The following is an 18,321-nucleotide window of genomic DNA, read 5'->3' on the forward strand; positions in this document are numbered from 1 at the left end:
CAAAACTGGCTCCCAGTGTTTATTACTTCACTTTCTTCCACCCCCACCCCCCACAGTAGTAGATCCCCCATTTTTTCTTTCAACCCTTCCCAGCCTGACCCTGTCCAAATGTCACAGAGGCACAGAGAAAGGGAGGTCTCGTTGATGTAAAGCCCAGGTCATGTAAATACTTCCTGTGTTGTTCAAATCCAGCACCTGAGTCATAATGTGATGGGGTGAAACAGAAGAGTGAGAGAAGCTAAATCCCAGTGATCATATAGATCAGTGCTTCCCATACTCAGCAACTTTTAAGATGTATGGACTTCAACTACCAGAATTTCCCACCAAGTATGTATCAAAGTTATCTTAAAGTTGCTGAGGTTGAAAAACACTGATATAGATGGTGGGGATTTTAGACAAAATAACCACTGCAGTAGCCTTTGTTTCTTTGGTTTTCTTGTGCAAAACACACAACCTCATAAGTCAAGTATTCAGGACAAGCATTCAACTGGGTCTGCCATGAACTTGAGAATGCACCAATATATTTAATAAACAGAAGGGAAAACTTGGCTAGAATTAAATTTGTTGTCAGTACAGGTCTTATTCCATATGTAGCAGAGTTGGGGTGCGAATGAGACCAGCTGAGAGGCTTTGCAGGAACCCTGCTGATTAGGCAGGAAGATGAGGAGCTGCCATGGGTCTGGTGGTGGGGCGTGGCTTGGAGGAGGGAAGAAAAAGGAGGAGGAAGCCAATAGAAGGGAGGAAGAGAGAAGGTTTGGTGGAGCTTGCCATTCTGAGCCAGCTGATCGAAGAGAGAGTAAGAAGCTGGGGTTTCTGATCGAAGAGAGAGTAAGAAGCTGGGGTTTTTGCATTTGCTTTTTTTGCTTTGTTACAGGCAAGCCGGATGAGAGGGGGAGGGATAGTAGTTGCTGGAGCTGTTTGGTTGAAACAGGCCAGGCAGGGAGGGGTAGAGGGTGAGAGTAGTTGCTGGAGCTGTTTGCTGGGAGAGAGAGAGAGAGAGAGAGAGAGAGAGAGAGAGAGAGAGAGAGAGAGAGAGAGAGAAATATATATCTGTATGTATGTATGTATATGTATATAGATATAGATATATAGAGACATAAATATAGGTACAGATACAGATATATATCAGTTTGATTCTCACCTGCTCAAGGTTGACTCAGCCTTCCATCTTTCCGAGGATGGTAAAATGAGTTCCCAGATTGTTGGGGGCAATATGCTGACTCAGTAAACCGCTTAGAGATGGCTGCAAGGCCATCTAAATAGTCTAAATGCTATTGCTATATTTAAAGTAATAATATGGGGTTAGGGCTGGATTTTGCTTACTGTTCTTTCCAGCTGGCCAGATAAGGAAGAGACTAAAAGGAAAAATTCAACACTCTGCTGAAGTCCTGCCTTTTGATGGAAAACAATTCCTCCCCATTTTCTCCTGCGCAAGAAAAAGCGGATTCCTTGCAAGAGGAACCTGCATTACATGAGCTCAGGAGAAGGAGATGAGGGGTTTGTCTAAACAACATTCAGGCTATGTTTAATCTGTCCCCGTCAAGATTATTTTGATTGTGGCTTGATCTGGACTTCATCTGTCTATCAGCTGAAAAATGGAGCAATTAAATATATGCCATATATTTTTCTGGTTACATATCTGAAACTAGTAAAAATAGAACAAATGAGATTTGCAAATATTAGCTGGTGAGGTATTGCAAATTTCTTGTGAATTCTGATGTCCTCTGGATTTCTGCATAGATGTTCCTTCCATTGGCAGAGAGCTCATGAATATGTAGGAATTCATCAAAGCAGGGACAGCACAGTTCGGTGAACAAAAAATGACCCATTTATTTAGTGGGATACTTATGCATTACATCATAATTTAAATTGGACATAATGATGTAAGTAAGAATCATATATAAGCTCCTAATTTAATTTATTCAGTTCTGGAGTGTCTATTCAACCTGAATTATATCAAGAGGTTTCATAAGCACATGGTTCTGGAATTGAGAATTAGTCAATATACTTTCCTTAAAACCAGTGGTTGCAACACAAGAATTCCTAACATTCAATCTTTAAATCATTGAGCACATCTATTTGTTTTCACCATCTAGAAATAATCATTCAACCTCAAAATTTTATAACAGTATCATTTCCGTTTAGAAATAGCCAACCTCCACAGCAGGCAGATTTAAGTATACAATCATGTTTAACACAAACTTCACCAGCATTTCAAAACCATTTGGAATATAACACAATACATTTTTGTGTGTGTGGTCGATTAGTTAAGAAACATTCATGCAAAGGGAAACATTCAGAGATTACAAAAGTCACAAAACATCAGGATTTAAAGTATTTTGAACAAAGGGACGGTTGAATTAATCCTTTAACAGTCAAACCAAAAGGTTTGAAATGCAGGATCAAAAACTAGTGAGGGTGCACTTCCATTTAATCAGAGATATGGTACACAAAGCCATACCCATGAATAAATTTTTAAAAGCTAGATTATTTTTATTTCTCCCCCTCATCAAACTCACATAGCTGGTTAGCAGAATTATTCCACTTGGTATCAAACACTTGTGACAAATTTCAAAACAGTTTTAATAATGAACTCAAGGTTTCAACAAAATAAGTGATTTATACTGCAAAATATAAAAACTTGCCACTGCTGTTGTTGTTTTTTTTTAGTGCATAATAATGGACAGAAAAGGAGCCCCCGCAGACTTTACTCTCCTAGTCATAACCGACTGTAGGGGTGGTGCTCATCTCCATTTCAAGGGCTGTTGACCCAGTGCTGTCCAAAGATGTTTCTATGGTCATGTGACCAGCATGACATTGCAGAACACTGTTTCCTCCCCACGGAAGTGGTACCTATTTCTCTACTCGCATTTGCTTGCTTTCAAACTGCTAGGTGGGCAGGAGCTAGGCGAAGACGGGAGCTCACTGCATCACACAACGCTCAGATCTCAAACCTGGGTTGTTGAGCCATCACACTGCCCCATAATAAAGAGCAGCAGATATATTTTTATGTAAAGATGCTATCTGAAAAACAAGACCCCTATACATCCAGAGTCTTATAGCAAATTAACACAGCAACAATCACAGTAATACACATCTATTTTTTTTTCTTTTGTATGTTGTCAGTTATCACCATGTTGCCTTCCAATTTAATAGAGAGGATTTCAAGAGCTCTGTAGAAGGGAAATTAAAATAGATGGAAGTCTTAGGTAATATGGCTCTTCACAAAGTTATACTGGCCTTGCATTTCCAATATGCAGGAAAAGGGAAAGAGAAATCTTCATGAAATAAAAATCCTCTAGCTTTATTATAGATGATTGAAAAGGGTAAATGAAATTAAGTCATGCAAGCTTTTTATTATATTGCATATTCAGATGCATTCTGCCCTGAGGCCAATGCAATTAATTGCTTTTTTAAATTTTATACACAGGATAATTTTTTTAAAAAAGTCAAATGCCAGAAACATTCTGAGTACTCTGTCTCGTTTAGCTTTAACAGATAGAAAATTGGAGAAAAACCTGAAGAACAAAATATAATTTTTAAGACAAGATATAAGGAAGAAAATCACTGTGCTTTTAATGAAGCAACTCAGCACTTGGAACATTAAAACAAATATTTCATAAGGAAGGAAAGATAATTAAAAAAATGGAATAGCTGTAGAAATCATGAAATAAAAGAATCAATTAGAAAATCATATATACCTTTCTTAGAGATTAGGTAACAACTTGAGGCTTTATTGGCTTTACTGATAAAAGGATAACATTAGACCCCCACAATAAAAGATTTACTCCTCTCCAGCTGTGCAGTTAGGCTTAGTCCTATGTAATTAATTCCAGTAAAGTTCAATTAAGCAAAAAAAAGGTTGGGTAGAGTACTGTATAATCACGTTTAGAAAATACTCCCTTTTGGACTTTTTCCATTACTAAAAGATTCCTTCCAAAGAACGAATAACTATGTTTTTTTTTACTAAAAGGCCTTCTGAATACTGTTATTTTCTTTGTAATATTCTGTCATTTTTCTCATTTGAGAACTTTCTAGATCTTGAGTTTTCATCACTTGACATAGCAGTAAAAAATCTGGATGTTTCCTTTTTTAATACACAAATTCACCCTGCTACAGACAAGAAAAAAATGAAACTGCACAAAAGTCCAAATCTTAACTCATTGAAAATTGATGTTGGATGTTTCCATGTCCAGCTAAGCCAATTTAAATGTGTGCACATATGTGCAAAATACATAGCAGACTCTCTTCCCTCATCGCTCTTCGTATTGTGAATGTACTGTCTTTCTCATCTGTTTCTAGATTTGAATTGGAAAATGTATGCTTGCCTATCTCTGGACTGGACCCATACTTTCAATATTCAAATGTCTAAAATTATCCACCAAAATTTTAAAAAGAAAGGCTTGGGAGATATGGCTGACTATAGTGTATTTCCAGTATTTTGAATACTCTGGACATTTCATGAAGATAATAAAGGTTTATTTCCAGCTATGAAGTATAACCCATATTAAAAAAAGAACCTGATATTTTAGCACAGTTACTCAGGTATGAGCCCATAATTTGTACAGCGGTAAGTGAAATTTATGTTCGAGCAATTCCATTTTTTTTTTACTTTTCAGCACAACTTTTCCTAAAGTGAGCATTCATAGGACTGCAGCCTGATATTACTTAAATATATATATATTTTTTGCAAAATATAGTACCAAAAAAGGCAAGAATGAGATTAGCCACTATAGCATAGCATATGTTGTAGGACCTATAGTCACAGCTCAGTTACATGGACAGTTTGATCTAACAGTTATTCTGAGGTATACATTAGGTCAGTTGAAATCATTTTTAATAGAATACAAATCAAAGTGAAGGTATGATCCAATCATTTCTAAGCACTTTTAAGGCCTTTTGATTTCACTGGCTAAGAAATCATGTGCTTCTCTCTTGCAAAACAACATGCATAAATTAATTTGCATTATCCACAAGTAAAACTACAACAAAACTCTCCATAGGACTCTTTTCATTGTTCACCAGTATTAGCTGCAACTTCTGTTCCTGGATGGAAATCACACTTGTTCAAAAACAACATTATCAAGTTTAGGATGACTGTTAAAGTGAGATGAATGGTTGAAGTTCCTGGTAATCTTGAGGAACTCTCAATTCAGCCACAAACTTCTGCTCGATGACTAACAGTCAATATAACCCAATGCAAAGTTGGCAATGGCAACCCTAGGAGATGCTGAAATATTCCCTTGCTAGATATGAACGTGAAGTGAAGCATTTAATTGCTCAATGTAGCACAAGAGAAGCAACATGGAAGCACACTAAATGAGAGCCATTAGCTCCTACAGTTCTAGCAACAGAGCTATGCATCATTTGGACTGTCGCATGGAGGTCATTTATTTCCATCTAGTCAATTCCCTATCGTGCTATTTGTCACTAGGACACTGGAGGTTGCTTTCAAGTTTGTGGATTTCATTGGTAACTTAAACCACTGTCTCTTGGCAAAACTTCAACTGCTCCACATTACAACAATTGCTGATTAGGCTTATCCTGTTTTTAGCACCTTGTTTTCAATGATATTTATTTTTAGGCACAAAGATGACTGCTTAAACTTCATAGTTCCCTTGGCTGAAGATCCCCCTTCTTCCCCCTTTTTGGTATGTATTCTAAGAAGGAGCATTTTCTTTAAGATTTTTTTTGGGGGGGGGGGGTTGATGTCAAGTCACTCCAGATGATCTGATATCTTTCAGAATGGATGATTTCCCCAGATATCTTACGATTTCTGTCTTTTAATTCTTATCAGCACTGCAGAGATGGAACGAAGAGACCTGGATCTACTTAGCTCTTCCTTGTTATAATGTATTAAGGCTATCTGACTCAGAATAAGAATTCCACCAACAGGAGAAATTGGTAACAGTATAACTGAGAGACCCAGCAGAAAGCCCAAAATAATAACTTGAAATCTTGCAAGTAAGCCATCTTTCTTCTGAGCATTGTGCAAAACAATGTAGTTATCCTTCTTTTTCTTTCATACCCAGCATTTCTCAAATTTATTGGAGAAATACTTGAAGAAAGAACGCCAAGCCATGCAGAAACAACCTGTGTGCTCTGACCTGAGTTATTTGTTATGGAATGGGCTAGAATAAAAATTGCTGACATCTCTAAAAGCAAGAATCTAAAACTATGTTCTTCAATCCAAGATACAGATCCCACTTCCTTTGCTCAATTCACCACCAAATGCACTAATTTTGATCATCTGATATTCCACCCCACTTGATTTTACCAAAGGAAGGCCCTAGTCCAGTGGTGGCGAACCTATGGCACGAGTGCCAGAGGCGGCACTCAGAGCCCTCTCTGTGGGCACTCGCAACATTGCCCCAGCCTCACCTCCCCCTGTGGCCCCCCTCCTCACCATCAGCCCCCCCGGAGAGTCGCCCCTGAGCACAGCCCGCGTGGAGCAGCACAGCCAAGGACATGGCAGCCGGGCAGCCGGGACAAGACTCCACCCTCATGCCCCGTCGCGCACAGATGCTGCTGCTGGACCGTCTGGGCAATCTGTGGAGGCAGTGGGTGGCCCTGTGGATGGGCGGGGCCAGTGTGGGGGCAGAACAGATGGGACGGGGTGGAGCGGGGGCAGGTGGGTGGGACCGTTTTTTGGACACTTGGTCTCTAAAAGGTTCACCATCACTGCCCTAGTCTGATAATACTGGATTTGGGAGTAAAGCGAAATGCATCCTGCACTTTTCAATTATCATAAAAATATAGTATGTTTACTTCAAGTTCATTTGAATTGTTTTCTTTTGTCTGGATACCAAACAGTAAAACAGAAAAAAAAGCACCAAGTCATTAACTTGCCCAGAAAAAAAAGGAAGGATCTTTAAAACAAAATGATACCCTGAAACACAAAAATAAGCACAAGGAAACAGTTATACATATATTTTTCAATAAAACCCCTTTTCAGGCTTAATCAGATTGAAGGTATAAAGCATGGGTGTCAAACTTGCCATGTCATGTGACGTGTCGTGACGTATCGTGCCTTTTTTGCATTGCTGGAGCTGAGGTGGGCACGGCCTCCGTATGATGCAACCAGCCTGCGGGCTGGCAGTTTGACACCCCTGATATAAAGGAACCAGCAGCTAATACAGTATTGTATAAAACAACTATGTAAACAATGCCAATGCAGCTGAGTGCTGTAGTACCAGTCAAAAGACACAGTTCAGAGAAAATCAGGCATGCCAGAATTCTGTTGAAATCAATGCAATTTAAGTGCTTCATTGTGTGCCTATTTATTTTAATTTTGGCACACCCAACTTCCTCTACATTCCCCCCCCCCAAGTACACATTCATTTCAATGTATCTTCTACAATGTTGTGCAATAAAACAAACCAACACCGGGCTGTATTTTGCCCAAGGTGAACTATCTCCAAATAAAATATATACATCTTTAAATTTAAAAATAAAAACATATCCTAACTGGGGAAAAAAAACAAATCTCAATGTAAATTATCTCTATATTACTTTAAAAAAAGTGGAAGAAATCCATCAATGCGTCATTTCTAATAACCATATTTTTGGTGCAAATATGTCAGGAAAAAATAAAATAAAATGCTATTTAAACCTCAGAAAGAAACATGGAGTCAGTAGCTTGAGCTGAATGAGCAAAATAAGATTTGTACTGTACTTTCTTTGCTTTATTTCAGTAGGAGTCTAGGTTCCCAGCACATTAGTAGTTTTAGCCAAACAACTGGAAGGAATAAGTTTGACTTCCGTTGTGTAGTTTTGATCAGGTGATGTACACAGAGGAACCTTGAAGATTTTCAGCAGTCTGGGCACTGTGCTTTAAGCTTTTCCACATGCCTTCCTTTGTTAAGACTGTACATGGTGCAGCAACAAGGCAGTCATGCTTGATACAAACTGTTCCTTTGCTGTCAGAACTCGAATTCAGTCCATGTGGTTAGATTTCCCCCAACTCTTAAATTGCAAATGAAGCACGATGTTAAGGAGGAGGCTTAAGTAGACAGCTGACAGGGGTATATTGAGAGCTGGAATGTGGCTGTTCTTCTGGAAGAGCTACATCAGGACTGGAATGAAAAAAGCAGCTATTTAAAATACATGTCAAAGTTAGAAATGTGCAAAGAAAAAAACTGTTATCATGGAGAACGGTGACACTTTGCACCTTCATGGTATTTTAATTATTCTGCATCTACCTATAATTCTTAAATTATATGGAAGTAACCGTATGTGCACATAGAAGACAAACACCGAGCCATCAGTGCCATATTTACAATGAAACCAGAAGAAATTATATGATGTTAACTTAATTTAAACAGCCTTCTAAACCATCTTGGAATAGATGGGAAAGATGATTTAGCCCAAACATTCAAAATTAGATGTTTCTAAATAAGCATTTTTATTGCTGTTGCTGTTGTAAGAATTCCAAGGAGTATCAACAATTTTGAAGTCTGTTATCCATATACTGCAATCCAGAATCATTTATGAAAAATTATGAAGTGGAAATAGCTTTATTTGAAACACCTGTTGACATATAGATTTTGGCCAGCAATCTTCAGACCCTGCTCTACACTGGAAGATTTAACATGTTCACCAAATAATACAGCTGTAGCCTGTAACAATTATTTTTAGAGGAAATTAAAACACTTTAAATTAGATGTTAAAAATACAAGGATGCATGGAAATGAAATGTCTGCTTCAGATCTGTACGTATGTTATATTTCTATGCATTTTAAATTATTTGCACTATTTTGGATTTATTGGACACAGCTTTTCAGAAGGACATTTATGGGTGCAGTGATATCTTCTAGAAGCAATTGAGTCACACATTAATTTTGTTCCACAAAACTCATTGATTTCTAAGCCTAATTTTATAATTCTGAACTGTGTATCAATGGATTAGGAACTAACAGGATTGCAGAAATAGATAATTTATGACTACAAAACTATCTTCACTACAAAGTTGAAGTGAAACAAATTCTCAATGATTAATCCAGTGATCTGACAAATTCTCTTTTATATTTGAACAAGCCTTTTGCACCAAATCCTCTATTTAGAGCATGAGTGTCAAACTCGATGGTGTCATGTGATGTATTGTGACTTTTTTGCCTTTGCAGAACTGAGGTGGGCGTGGCCTGTGCGTGACGCATGTGGTCCGTGGGCCACCAGTTTGACACCCCTGATTTAGAGCATTTTTGGGATGCAAACTGTACGTCTGCGTTTAAAAACAATTTCTTTTTTTATATTACATAAAAACATCAAAATGTTAATTCTGCAACATGAAAATAATATATCTGAAGTATTGGTTGGTATACTTTTGTGGAACTATTTTCTCTCTTCTTTGTCTTTCTTTTTTTCTTTCTCACTTACATAGTAAAAACAATACAAATGGACCTATTGCAGCAAAACATGCTTCAAGGAACTCTAACCATTAGAAAAAACAGTTGACATCATGGATCACACCATTTTAAGACTCAGGTGAAGAACCCCCAAGCTGTATGTGACCCTTGTTTCTTCACAAGGCAACCCCTGCCCATTCTTTTTCCATAATTAGCCCATCACTGAAGGATGGAAATAGTTTGCTGCTTTTCAGTAGCTAATATCAATAGGGAACTAGCAGTCTGGGGCACACTCCCACTGACTTAATATTTTTAAAGCACAAACATGACAATTAGCAGAGCTAAAATTAACATGCCATAAAGTTGCAAGTTTAAAGGAATAGAGAAAAAAAATAAACATGTATTAATGTAACAGTTTGCTTTTGTCCAAATGAGAAAGGATGATCTAATGGCACTTTAAAATCAAACAAATGAAGATAAAAAATTTAGGATAGTTATCAAGAACAACATAACACCAGTTAACAATTTTACAGTACAAAATAAGTATCTTTACAAATTGCTTCAGATTGCATTTTCTAATTTTTCCTGACTTACTTTTTCGTTCCATCACAACCATGTGATGTGCAGAAATATGGTTTTCTCAGATACAGATATACAGTGTTACAGAATGGAATTACAGCAATGAAATATCTGTTAATAGTTAATATTTTAGCTGAGGCCTGCTTGGTGAGTGACTCCAGAGCAGTTAGCTATCTTGCCCAACAACTAAAAGAGGCTCTGTCCATTCCTTATGGAACCAAAAGTTATTTTGATGGAACATACAGTCTTCTCTCAGTAGGTCATATCATATCCAAGGTAGGCTAAAGAACTTATTTTGTAGTTCCTTAAAATATTTTGAAAAAATATATTGAAATAATAAACAGAACAGCTAAAAAGCCACATAAAACCAGGCACCATATAAATACAACGCCTAGAAAAGCCCAGCGCACGCATTCTGGAGAGAGAGAAGTTTCCTGAGGATGGGCTTGGAAGAATAAACCTTTTTTTTTTTGTGGCTGACTCAGATTGAATCCTATATAACAGCTAAGATTCTGGAAGTTTAATTATGGAATATAGTCATATAACTATTGTGCAGATAAAAATATAAAGCATTTGCCAAACAATAGGATGCCTTACAATCTACTGTTTTGAAATTCTCAAATGAGACTGCAGTTCAATATCATGCCTAGAGTTCTATCAGTTAGATAAATATCCGTGTAAATTTGTTTCATAAATAAATACATTTTTGAAGCAGCAGTATTGTCCAGGTTTGGAGCAGTAAGCTTCCCTGAGCATTCATGTAGGAAAACTGCAGGAAATAGCTCATGCTAGAAAGTCACATTTCAAAGCAAAATAATCCTTTGAAGTATTTTAGAACTTTCCACATATGAGAAGACCTGAAAAAAATCAGGTTAGGGACAGATCATAATGGGGAAAAATCTAACTATGTGGTCTCCAAGAGTCAACGATAACTTAATGGGACATAATCAATTCCATTTACGGCATGGTCTACATAAGCATGGAAATAGTTAGAGACTCTATCCACAAAGTATCTCCTATCCCATCACTAAACAAGAACATTGTGCAACATAATCTGGCTTACTACAAAGATAAGGAAAGGAATGCTTTAGTCCAATTCCCCTCAAGGATTATGATAAAGCCACTTTATCTTAGTATTTCTAAACAAGATTTCCAACTCATTAAGTAGAGAGCATACACATATCATTTTTGCTGCATCTTTGCAAACAATTTCATAAAATGAGTAAACAATAAAATGTTTAACTAGTACTGCACCCTGAAGTTGTACCTAATTGTATCATTTATTGACAAAGTTAAAAAAAACATACAATCGGGCCGGGGAGAAAACACTAGAAGATAATTCTCCATATAATATTTCTCAACCAATGCATTCCAGATGCTTTGAATTTCTAGGTAAAAATTAGAATGGTGTTCAGAAATAAATCCAAGAGAGTGGATAACAATAGACTGGAGAAGATTGCTGTGTAGCTCATCTAAACACCATATTCTTATTTTTTTTACTTTTATTTGAATTAATAAATAAGAATAAAGATAGTCACTGAATTTTTAGATTGCAAAATTTGCGGTTTTTCTGATTTGCTGATTAGATAGCTGGAAATAGAGGAAAGCAATGCCTATTTCCCATCCTGACATAATGATTTTTTATTTTAATCCTGCTCTGCAATACTTTCCCAGGTGACTTTTCCAGCTTCAGTTTGAAGAGGAACCCACCATCTTTCTGTCACTGGTTCCATATTATTAGGATTTTTTTTCTTAACATTCAGCTAGAATCCATTTTTCTATAACACCACTGTTCCTTGTTTGAGTGTGTGCAATTATGTTTGCTGTTGTGCATTCATTTCCTTGGGCACCATTGTAATTCTCCTAGCAAGCTCTGCCAAACAAAATGAGTTTGTTGCAACTGCAGTGTTTAATTGATGTGTGTGTGAGAGAGAGAGGGTGAGGGAGGGAGAGAATTTGTTATGATTTGTTAACAGAATGTTTAACAAAGTAATTATTCTTGCTGATAGGAAAAAATGTTTGTGACTCAGGATTCAACTGTGGGGTCCTTGGTGCTCTCTTAGCTTGGTGGTTTTCTTGGAGACCTTTCATTACCAAACTAGATAACATCATCAGTGCATTGTTTTTAATTTAACTGTTATAAAAATGGATAAAGCAGTGAAGGTCACTGAGGACAGTGTCTATTGTCTCATGTTCCTGCATATCTAAAATAAAGACTGGAGATATCTTTTTTTCTGGCATGAAGTCACTTCTTAAGATTAATGATGGGTGGGAACTAATGGACTGGACTTTGCCTTCCTTCCGTTTTGGTCTTTTGTCAACAGGAACAGATCATTCTAACTTCTGTTATCATACAAAGACTGCATATGACCCCAGTGGTCAAGATTGGTGAATCCTGATCTAACACTGAGACAGGTTAATGCATCTGTATTCCTTTCAAACCAACCATTTCAACCATGTCCGGCAGGTAAACTACAGAACTCTCAATGAATTTCAAGGAGCTCTGTCTCATGCATCTATCAGGCAAAAGGATGATATGTTACCCAAAAATTATTCAGCCCAGATATTAGGCTCAGTGTGAATTCAGTACACCAGAGAGTAGCTAAATCAGCTACTTGGCAACTTTAAGACTTGTAGACTTCAACTCCCAGAATTCCTCAGCCACAAGTTCTTAAAAGTTGCCAAGTTTGGAGACCCCTGACCTAAATAGACGGGGCCTGATAGTACAGGTGGCTGAAGGCACAATTAATTGCTTATTATAGCGACACAATACACTAGATGATACAAAATAATGGGACTGTATCTTGCATGTAGATGGGGCTTGGAATTTAAGGCTTTGTAGAGTTCAGGTTTTCTTTAAATAAAACAAATGTTAATCCCAATTTTAAGCTTGGCTTGTGGCTCACCCGTCTTCCCCATTTCAAAGCTGACATGCAACTGGATTTCAGTGGTGCATCTGTCTGAGGCTTTGGGAAGCACAAAAAAGGCCCTTTCATCTTCCACTTCAGTTCTAGTGATATAGCAATTTTTTTATTTTATTTTATTTTAATCCCATTTATATCCCGCCTTTCTCCGAAGACTCTAAGCACAAATCAATGTGCTTAGCAATAGCCTTCATTCTATGTATATGCCTGCTTATTAGGGCTTTTGCCCCCCCCCCAAGCGGCATTATTACAAAGTCAGCTTAATTGCCCCCAACAATCTGGGTCCTCATTTTACCTACCTCGGAAGGATGGAAGGCTGAGTCAACCTTGAGCCTGGTGGGATGCGAACCTGCACTAATTGCAGGCAGCTGGTGTTACTTAAGGAGGCATTAGCCCATTTAAATGTCATGCTCAGATCTAGGTGTGCCCACAAATTTAAAGCAGTCACCAGGAGTCCAGTTCCAGTTAAAATTATAGCCCAGAGGGGATAAAAGCAATTGGATTAATCTTTTCATCCCATTTTGTTTGGGAACAAACAAGCCCTTGAGAGTTTGTTTATTTTGGCCAGGGCAACAGGAAAAGCCAGCATCCCTTCTCATGGTGAAATCCCTACCCGGCTCTTTCCACATTTGCTTCATGTTGTGCAAATAGGAATCTGCCTAATACCATCTCAGACTGGTCCGTCAATCTAAACCATACCTGTTCTGACTCTCAGTGGCTTTTTACGATTCCACAGCTCAGTCCTGTCTGGAGAGGCCAAGCATAGAACTTAGAGCTTTCTCACCCACAGCATGTCAAGGGGTCCTTGGTGCTCTCTGAGCTTTGTTGGGTTTTTTGCAGATGTTTCATTACCCAAACTAGGCAATATCATCAGTGCTGGTGATGTTACTTAGCTTGGGTAGTGAAAGGTCTGCAAAGAAACAACCAAGCTCAGAGAGCACCAAGACCCCTCATTTCAATCCTGAGCTACAAATATTCTCCTTTATTGGCACAGCATCTCCTTTCCCACTCTGTTACAGTGCTTCCTATAAAGGAAAAAGGATGTATATCCGATCTTCAAGATGCTGTAAGACAGAAGCCCCCAACCTTTTGGGCACTAGGGACCGGTTCCGTGGAGAAAGATTTTTCCATGTACTGGAGAGGGAGAGGTTTTGTGTGCTGCCTGCATCCCACGGATGGGGCTTTGCTTGTTTCTGCGGACTGGTTGCTGGCATGCTGCGGACTGGTACCTGTCCACGGCCCGGAGGTTGGGGACCCCTGCTGTAAGACACAACCAGAGGCAACACAAGAAGCTGATCAGAGTGGTATGTTTATTGCCTATTGATAGGAATCTCACCAGACAAATGCACTTTAAACAGAACTTCTAGATAAACCCTGCAAAGCTTTGGGAGGATCACCTTTCAGCCATTTTCCTCCAGTGATTCAAGGCTAGCCAACAGTTTTACTCCTCCCCTCAACTCAGCTCCAGAATGTACCACAGATGCTACTTAAATAGCTTCCTAAATTAAACATTTAATGGTCTAATCCTGTGTTGTTTTCAACTTTGGCCATGTTCAGATCTGTGGACTTCAACTCCCAAAATTCTCTCCAGGCAGCCATGCTGAGGAATTCTGGGAGTTGAAATCCACCTATCTGAAAATGGTTAAGGTTGAGAAAGACAGATCTAATCCTTGTATATTCCTATTTGCCTACACAGCAGTGCTATTTTCTTTTAAAACGCAGACACTTTTGCCTCGGCTTCACAGGTAGTCCTCAATTTGCAACCATTCATTTAGCAGCCACTCAAAGTTACCAAGGCACTGAAAAAAGTGACTGATGACTGGTCTTCACATTTATGACTGTTGCAACATCCCCACAATTATGTGATCAAAATTTGGGTGCTTGGCAACCTGTATGTATTATTTACAACAGCTGCAGCATTCTAGGATTATGTGATCGTCATCTGAGACCTTCCCTGTTGGCTACTGATAAGTAAAGTCACTTGGGGAATCCAGATTCACTTAAAAAAAAGCTCATAAAATAGGGTGCAAATCACTTAGCAATCACCTTGCTTAGCAACAGAAATTTTGGTCCCAATTTGATCATAAGTTGAAGACTTCCTATAATCTGTTTGCTACCCACAGATTCGTAGACTTAACATCTTTGTTTTTGGTAGTCTGCATGTGAATATTGTAGTGGTGCAGGCAAGTCTACAAAAGAAATGGCTTAAGTTTTGCAATTTTATCTATTGTCCAGTGATATTACCTTCTTTAAGCATGATGTGTTAATACATATTGTTGCATGATCCCTGCAGTCATGCAGGTATGATTAACTGCTTGAACACCACACCACAAGTAATCTTTCCACATCAATTACAAAACTTTAAATTTGATTCATTTTAATTTGCTTTTTCTGTTGGTTTGTTTTAAGGGTCTGCCAAACATACTGATAGCAGCCAGTTGGAAGACAGAGTAGAGATTAGGGTTGGGAGTAATAGATGCAGGGGTGATGAGAATCCCTACATAGCATGCAGAGAAAGCCAAAAGGTGAAGAAAGGAGATTTAGCAGAACATTACCTGACAGTCTGGCAGCGTTGCCTCCTGGTTAGTTGTGAGCCGTGTGGCGGTAGTGAGGCAGCAGGCTGCTGACAATCTACAAGAGACTGATAAATTAGGCATATATACAAAGAGATGACACAAAAGGTTAGTAAGTAATAAACACACAAGGCAGGTGGTAGAAGAGATTTAGTGAGGAATGCATGCTCTATTTACAAGTCAAGAGGGTTAGTCGGTTAAAGCATTGATAAATGCTGACAGAAACACTCAACTGTTTCAAACAGGAGTCTTATTTTAAAGGTATCCCTGAGGTGCTCTAAGTTAACAGCCTGAGTTAACGTTGGGCAGTTTCAAAGTGTATTCTCAAAGATCGCTTGCTAATCTAAGTGGTATTTACTATTGCCCTACTAAGTTGTCATCCTCTGTGGTTCTCGGATTGGTATAGGATGCAGAAGGGAAAGAAGATTGATCCTTGACTACAATCAACTGGGTTAATTTCTAAACCTTGGGTTTAGAAATTGGCTTTGCTTCTTTTATTGCAAAATCTAGTAAAAAAAATTGCTACACTTGAATTGAAAAAACATGAAATCATTTATATTAGGTGCAAAGGGACTGTGATTAATTTCAACTGTACTTGAATCAGGCTATCAATAAATAGATTTCCTCCAAGTTCCTAATCAATATCTAAATTAGCCATAAACATAATTTTTGTTTGGTGTTAAGTAATCTGAACACTGTCAAATTCTATAAAGGTCTACACTGCCCTCCTATGGCATATATGTGGTATGACTGTTAAAGCAAATTACAATGGTAAAATAGGACTGTAGTGGTGTATTTAATGACCTTGAGAAGGAAAGTGCTACATTTCACAATACTATTTCACCAACACAACTGTAAAATGTTGAGTAATGCTCTGAGAAAAGTCATTTATATTTCAGATTTGTAACTGTATTTATAATTATATACTGATGCCTGGAAAAAAAATCATGGCACATGATAAAAAAAATTATAAAAATGTTTCATCATCTGAACTCAGTACTCAGTTAAAGAACTTGAAAATGGGAGAATTTCCCTCAGGAAAAAATCTTGTTGATTATTTTAAAAAGTGTAATTGCATTCAAGAATTTAGATGGATGTGTTCAACCACCTTTATCTCACTAGGTTCTAGAGCAGTTGGAGAATAACCTACATGGAGTACAAAAGGCAATTTATTTATTATTTTTATTTCTACTATTTTTTTAAAAAAAGCAGGATTTAAAAGAAACCTCTAGTGTTTTAGAAAAAAATATAAATAGTGGTGTTTTATATATAAGGACTCTAAGTGATGGGAGAAGGTTTTCAGAAAGAATTTCAGTTATTTTAGAATATTCTTATAGTTTGATTGCTGGAAGATTATTTGAATTTGTAAATTGAATTTTTATATAAATGGTGAATTTATATATATTTTTGTTTGGTATTAAGTAATCTGAACACTGTCAAATTATATATATAACCAATAATAATATATTAATACATATTAAAGACAAAGCAGTGGAATTCTTACATTTTCATAATGTAAGAATTCTTACATTTTCAAAAATGACATAAGAACATAAAAGGGCTTAACAAGAGCTAGGAGAGCCTTCACACAACTTCATGTTGTATGCCAGTTGTGCTGTTTCTTGGATCGTGAGGCCCTGTGCACAATCACTCATGCCCTAGTCATTTCCTGGCTGAATTACTGCAACACACTACCTGGGGGTACTCTTAATTCAGAGATGAGATCTGCTAACCCCCCACCCCCACCCCGCACTCTGGAACAGCCTAAAACATGGCTATGCTGTTTAGCCTAGGGTCCCAATAGAGGTATGCTACATGGGGGTGGGGGGATGACAGGTGAATATGCTTATCCAGGCTGCTGATCTTCTTGGTTCTTCACTTTTAATCTTTTTATTCTGTTTTTTTAAAGAACTTTTTACTTTTTATTATTTTGTAAGCCACCCAGAGTTGCTGAACTAGTGAGATAGAAGGTCTATACATTTAACAAATAAATAAACAAACGTATGGATCTTCTTGGTTCTTCACTTTTAATCTTTTTATTCTGTTTTTTTAAAGAACTTTTTACTTTTTATTATTTTGTAAACCACCCAGAGTTGCTGAACTAGTGAGATAGGTGGTCTATAAATTTAATAAATAAATAAACGTATGGACCTCTTCTTGTAAGAATCTATCACTTATAAACTTCTTTGACAGTTCTCTGTTTCTTTAGCTTTGGTTCAGTATAATTTGAATCCATTTCCACCCTCCCACAAACCATAGCAAAGGCACTTATACATACAAAAAGCATTAAAACTTGCCTCCACAGATTATTATCTCATTGCCTGAAAGATGGGCGTCTTTATTTCTGCTGTCAGCAAAGCTAAAGTTTTACATTCTGAGTAATTTTCTAGCTACTTCATACTGGCCCAATTTGTAGAATCGAAATATAATGAATTGGACTATGTACTTGTGTTTAATAAGCATTTGTGTGTGTGTGTGTGTACAATTTGAGGTGTGCAATTTAAATATGCTTATATATAATTTATGTGTGTGTGTCTTTGTGATAGGTGTGTAATTTGTGTGTGTTTGTGTGTGTGTGTGCATGTGTGTATATAATTTAAAGATGTTCCTAATTTTACCAGCAGCTTCATCCAATTCATCCTTTCATTTTTGTGGATTGACACACTGGACAAAATATGTGATATATTTAGTTTTGGCTTATTGTGATAAGTTCTAAACTAAGTCTTAGTGCAATATGGGAACCCAGTGAGTATATGCATGATTTTATAAACTGAGTTCACACATATGTGATACATACATACATATGTGGTTCACACAACATGCAAAACTAAAGTCAGAAAAACTATATTACAGTATGTTGTGCAAACCAGCTTAAATCTTAAATCTTTTACCTGACATTTC

The 18,321-nt window shown here is 37.4% G+C and overlaps 1 protein-coding gene across 7 annotated transcripts in view; it reads right to left on the minus strand.

Moving 5' to 3' along the window:
- Positions 1 to 6,660: 6,660 nt before the first annotated feature.
- BICD1 (BICD cargo adaptor 1) overlaps positions 6,661 to 18,321 on the minus strand; it is a 133,744-nt gene continuing 122,083 nt past the window's right edge. For 4 of the 7 annotated variants that reach the window (XM_081331438.1, XM_081331435.1, XM_081331434.1 and 1 more), the window contains 2 exons: positions 15,403 to 15,478; positions 6,661 to 8,075 (listed from right to left, as the gene is read on the minus strand). In XM_081331438.1, coding sequence (XP_081187564.1) covers positions 7,991 to 8,075; positions 15,403 to 15,478 — 161 coding nt within the window. In that variant the 3' untranslated portion in view covers positions 6,661 to 7,990. Of the gene's footprint in view, positions 8,076 to 13,933; positions 14,108 to 15,402; positions 15,489 to 18,321 lie in introns of all 7 variants that reach the window. The other 3 variants (XM_081331433.1, XM_081331437.1, XM_081331436.1) reach the window with 3 other exon arrangements.

The sequence above is a fragment of the Vipera berus genome (assembly GCF_964194415.1).
Source record: "Vipera berus genome assembly, chromosome: 6".
Taxonomy (NCBI): domain Eukaryota; kingdom Metazoa; phylum Chordata; class Lepidosauria; order Squamata; family Viperidae; genus Vipera; species Vipera berus.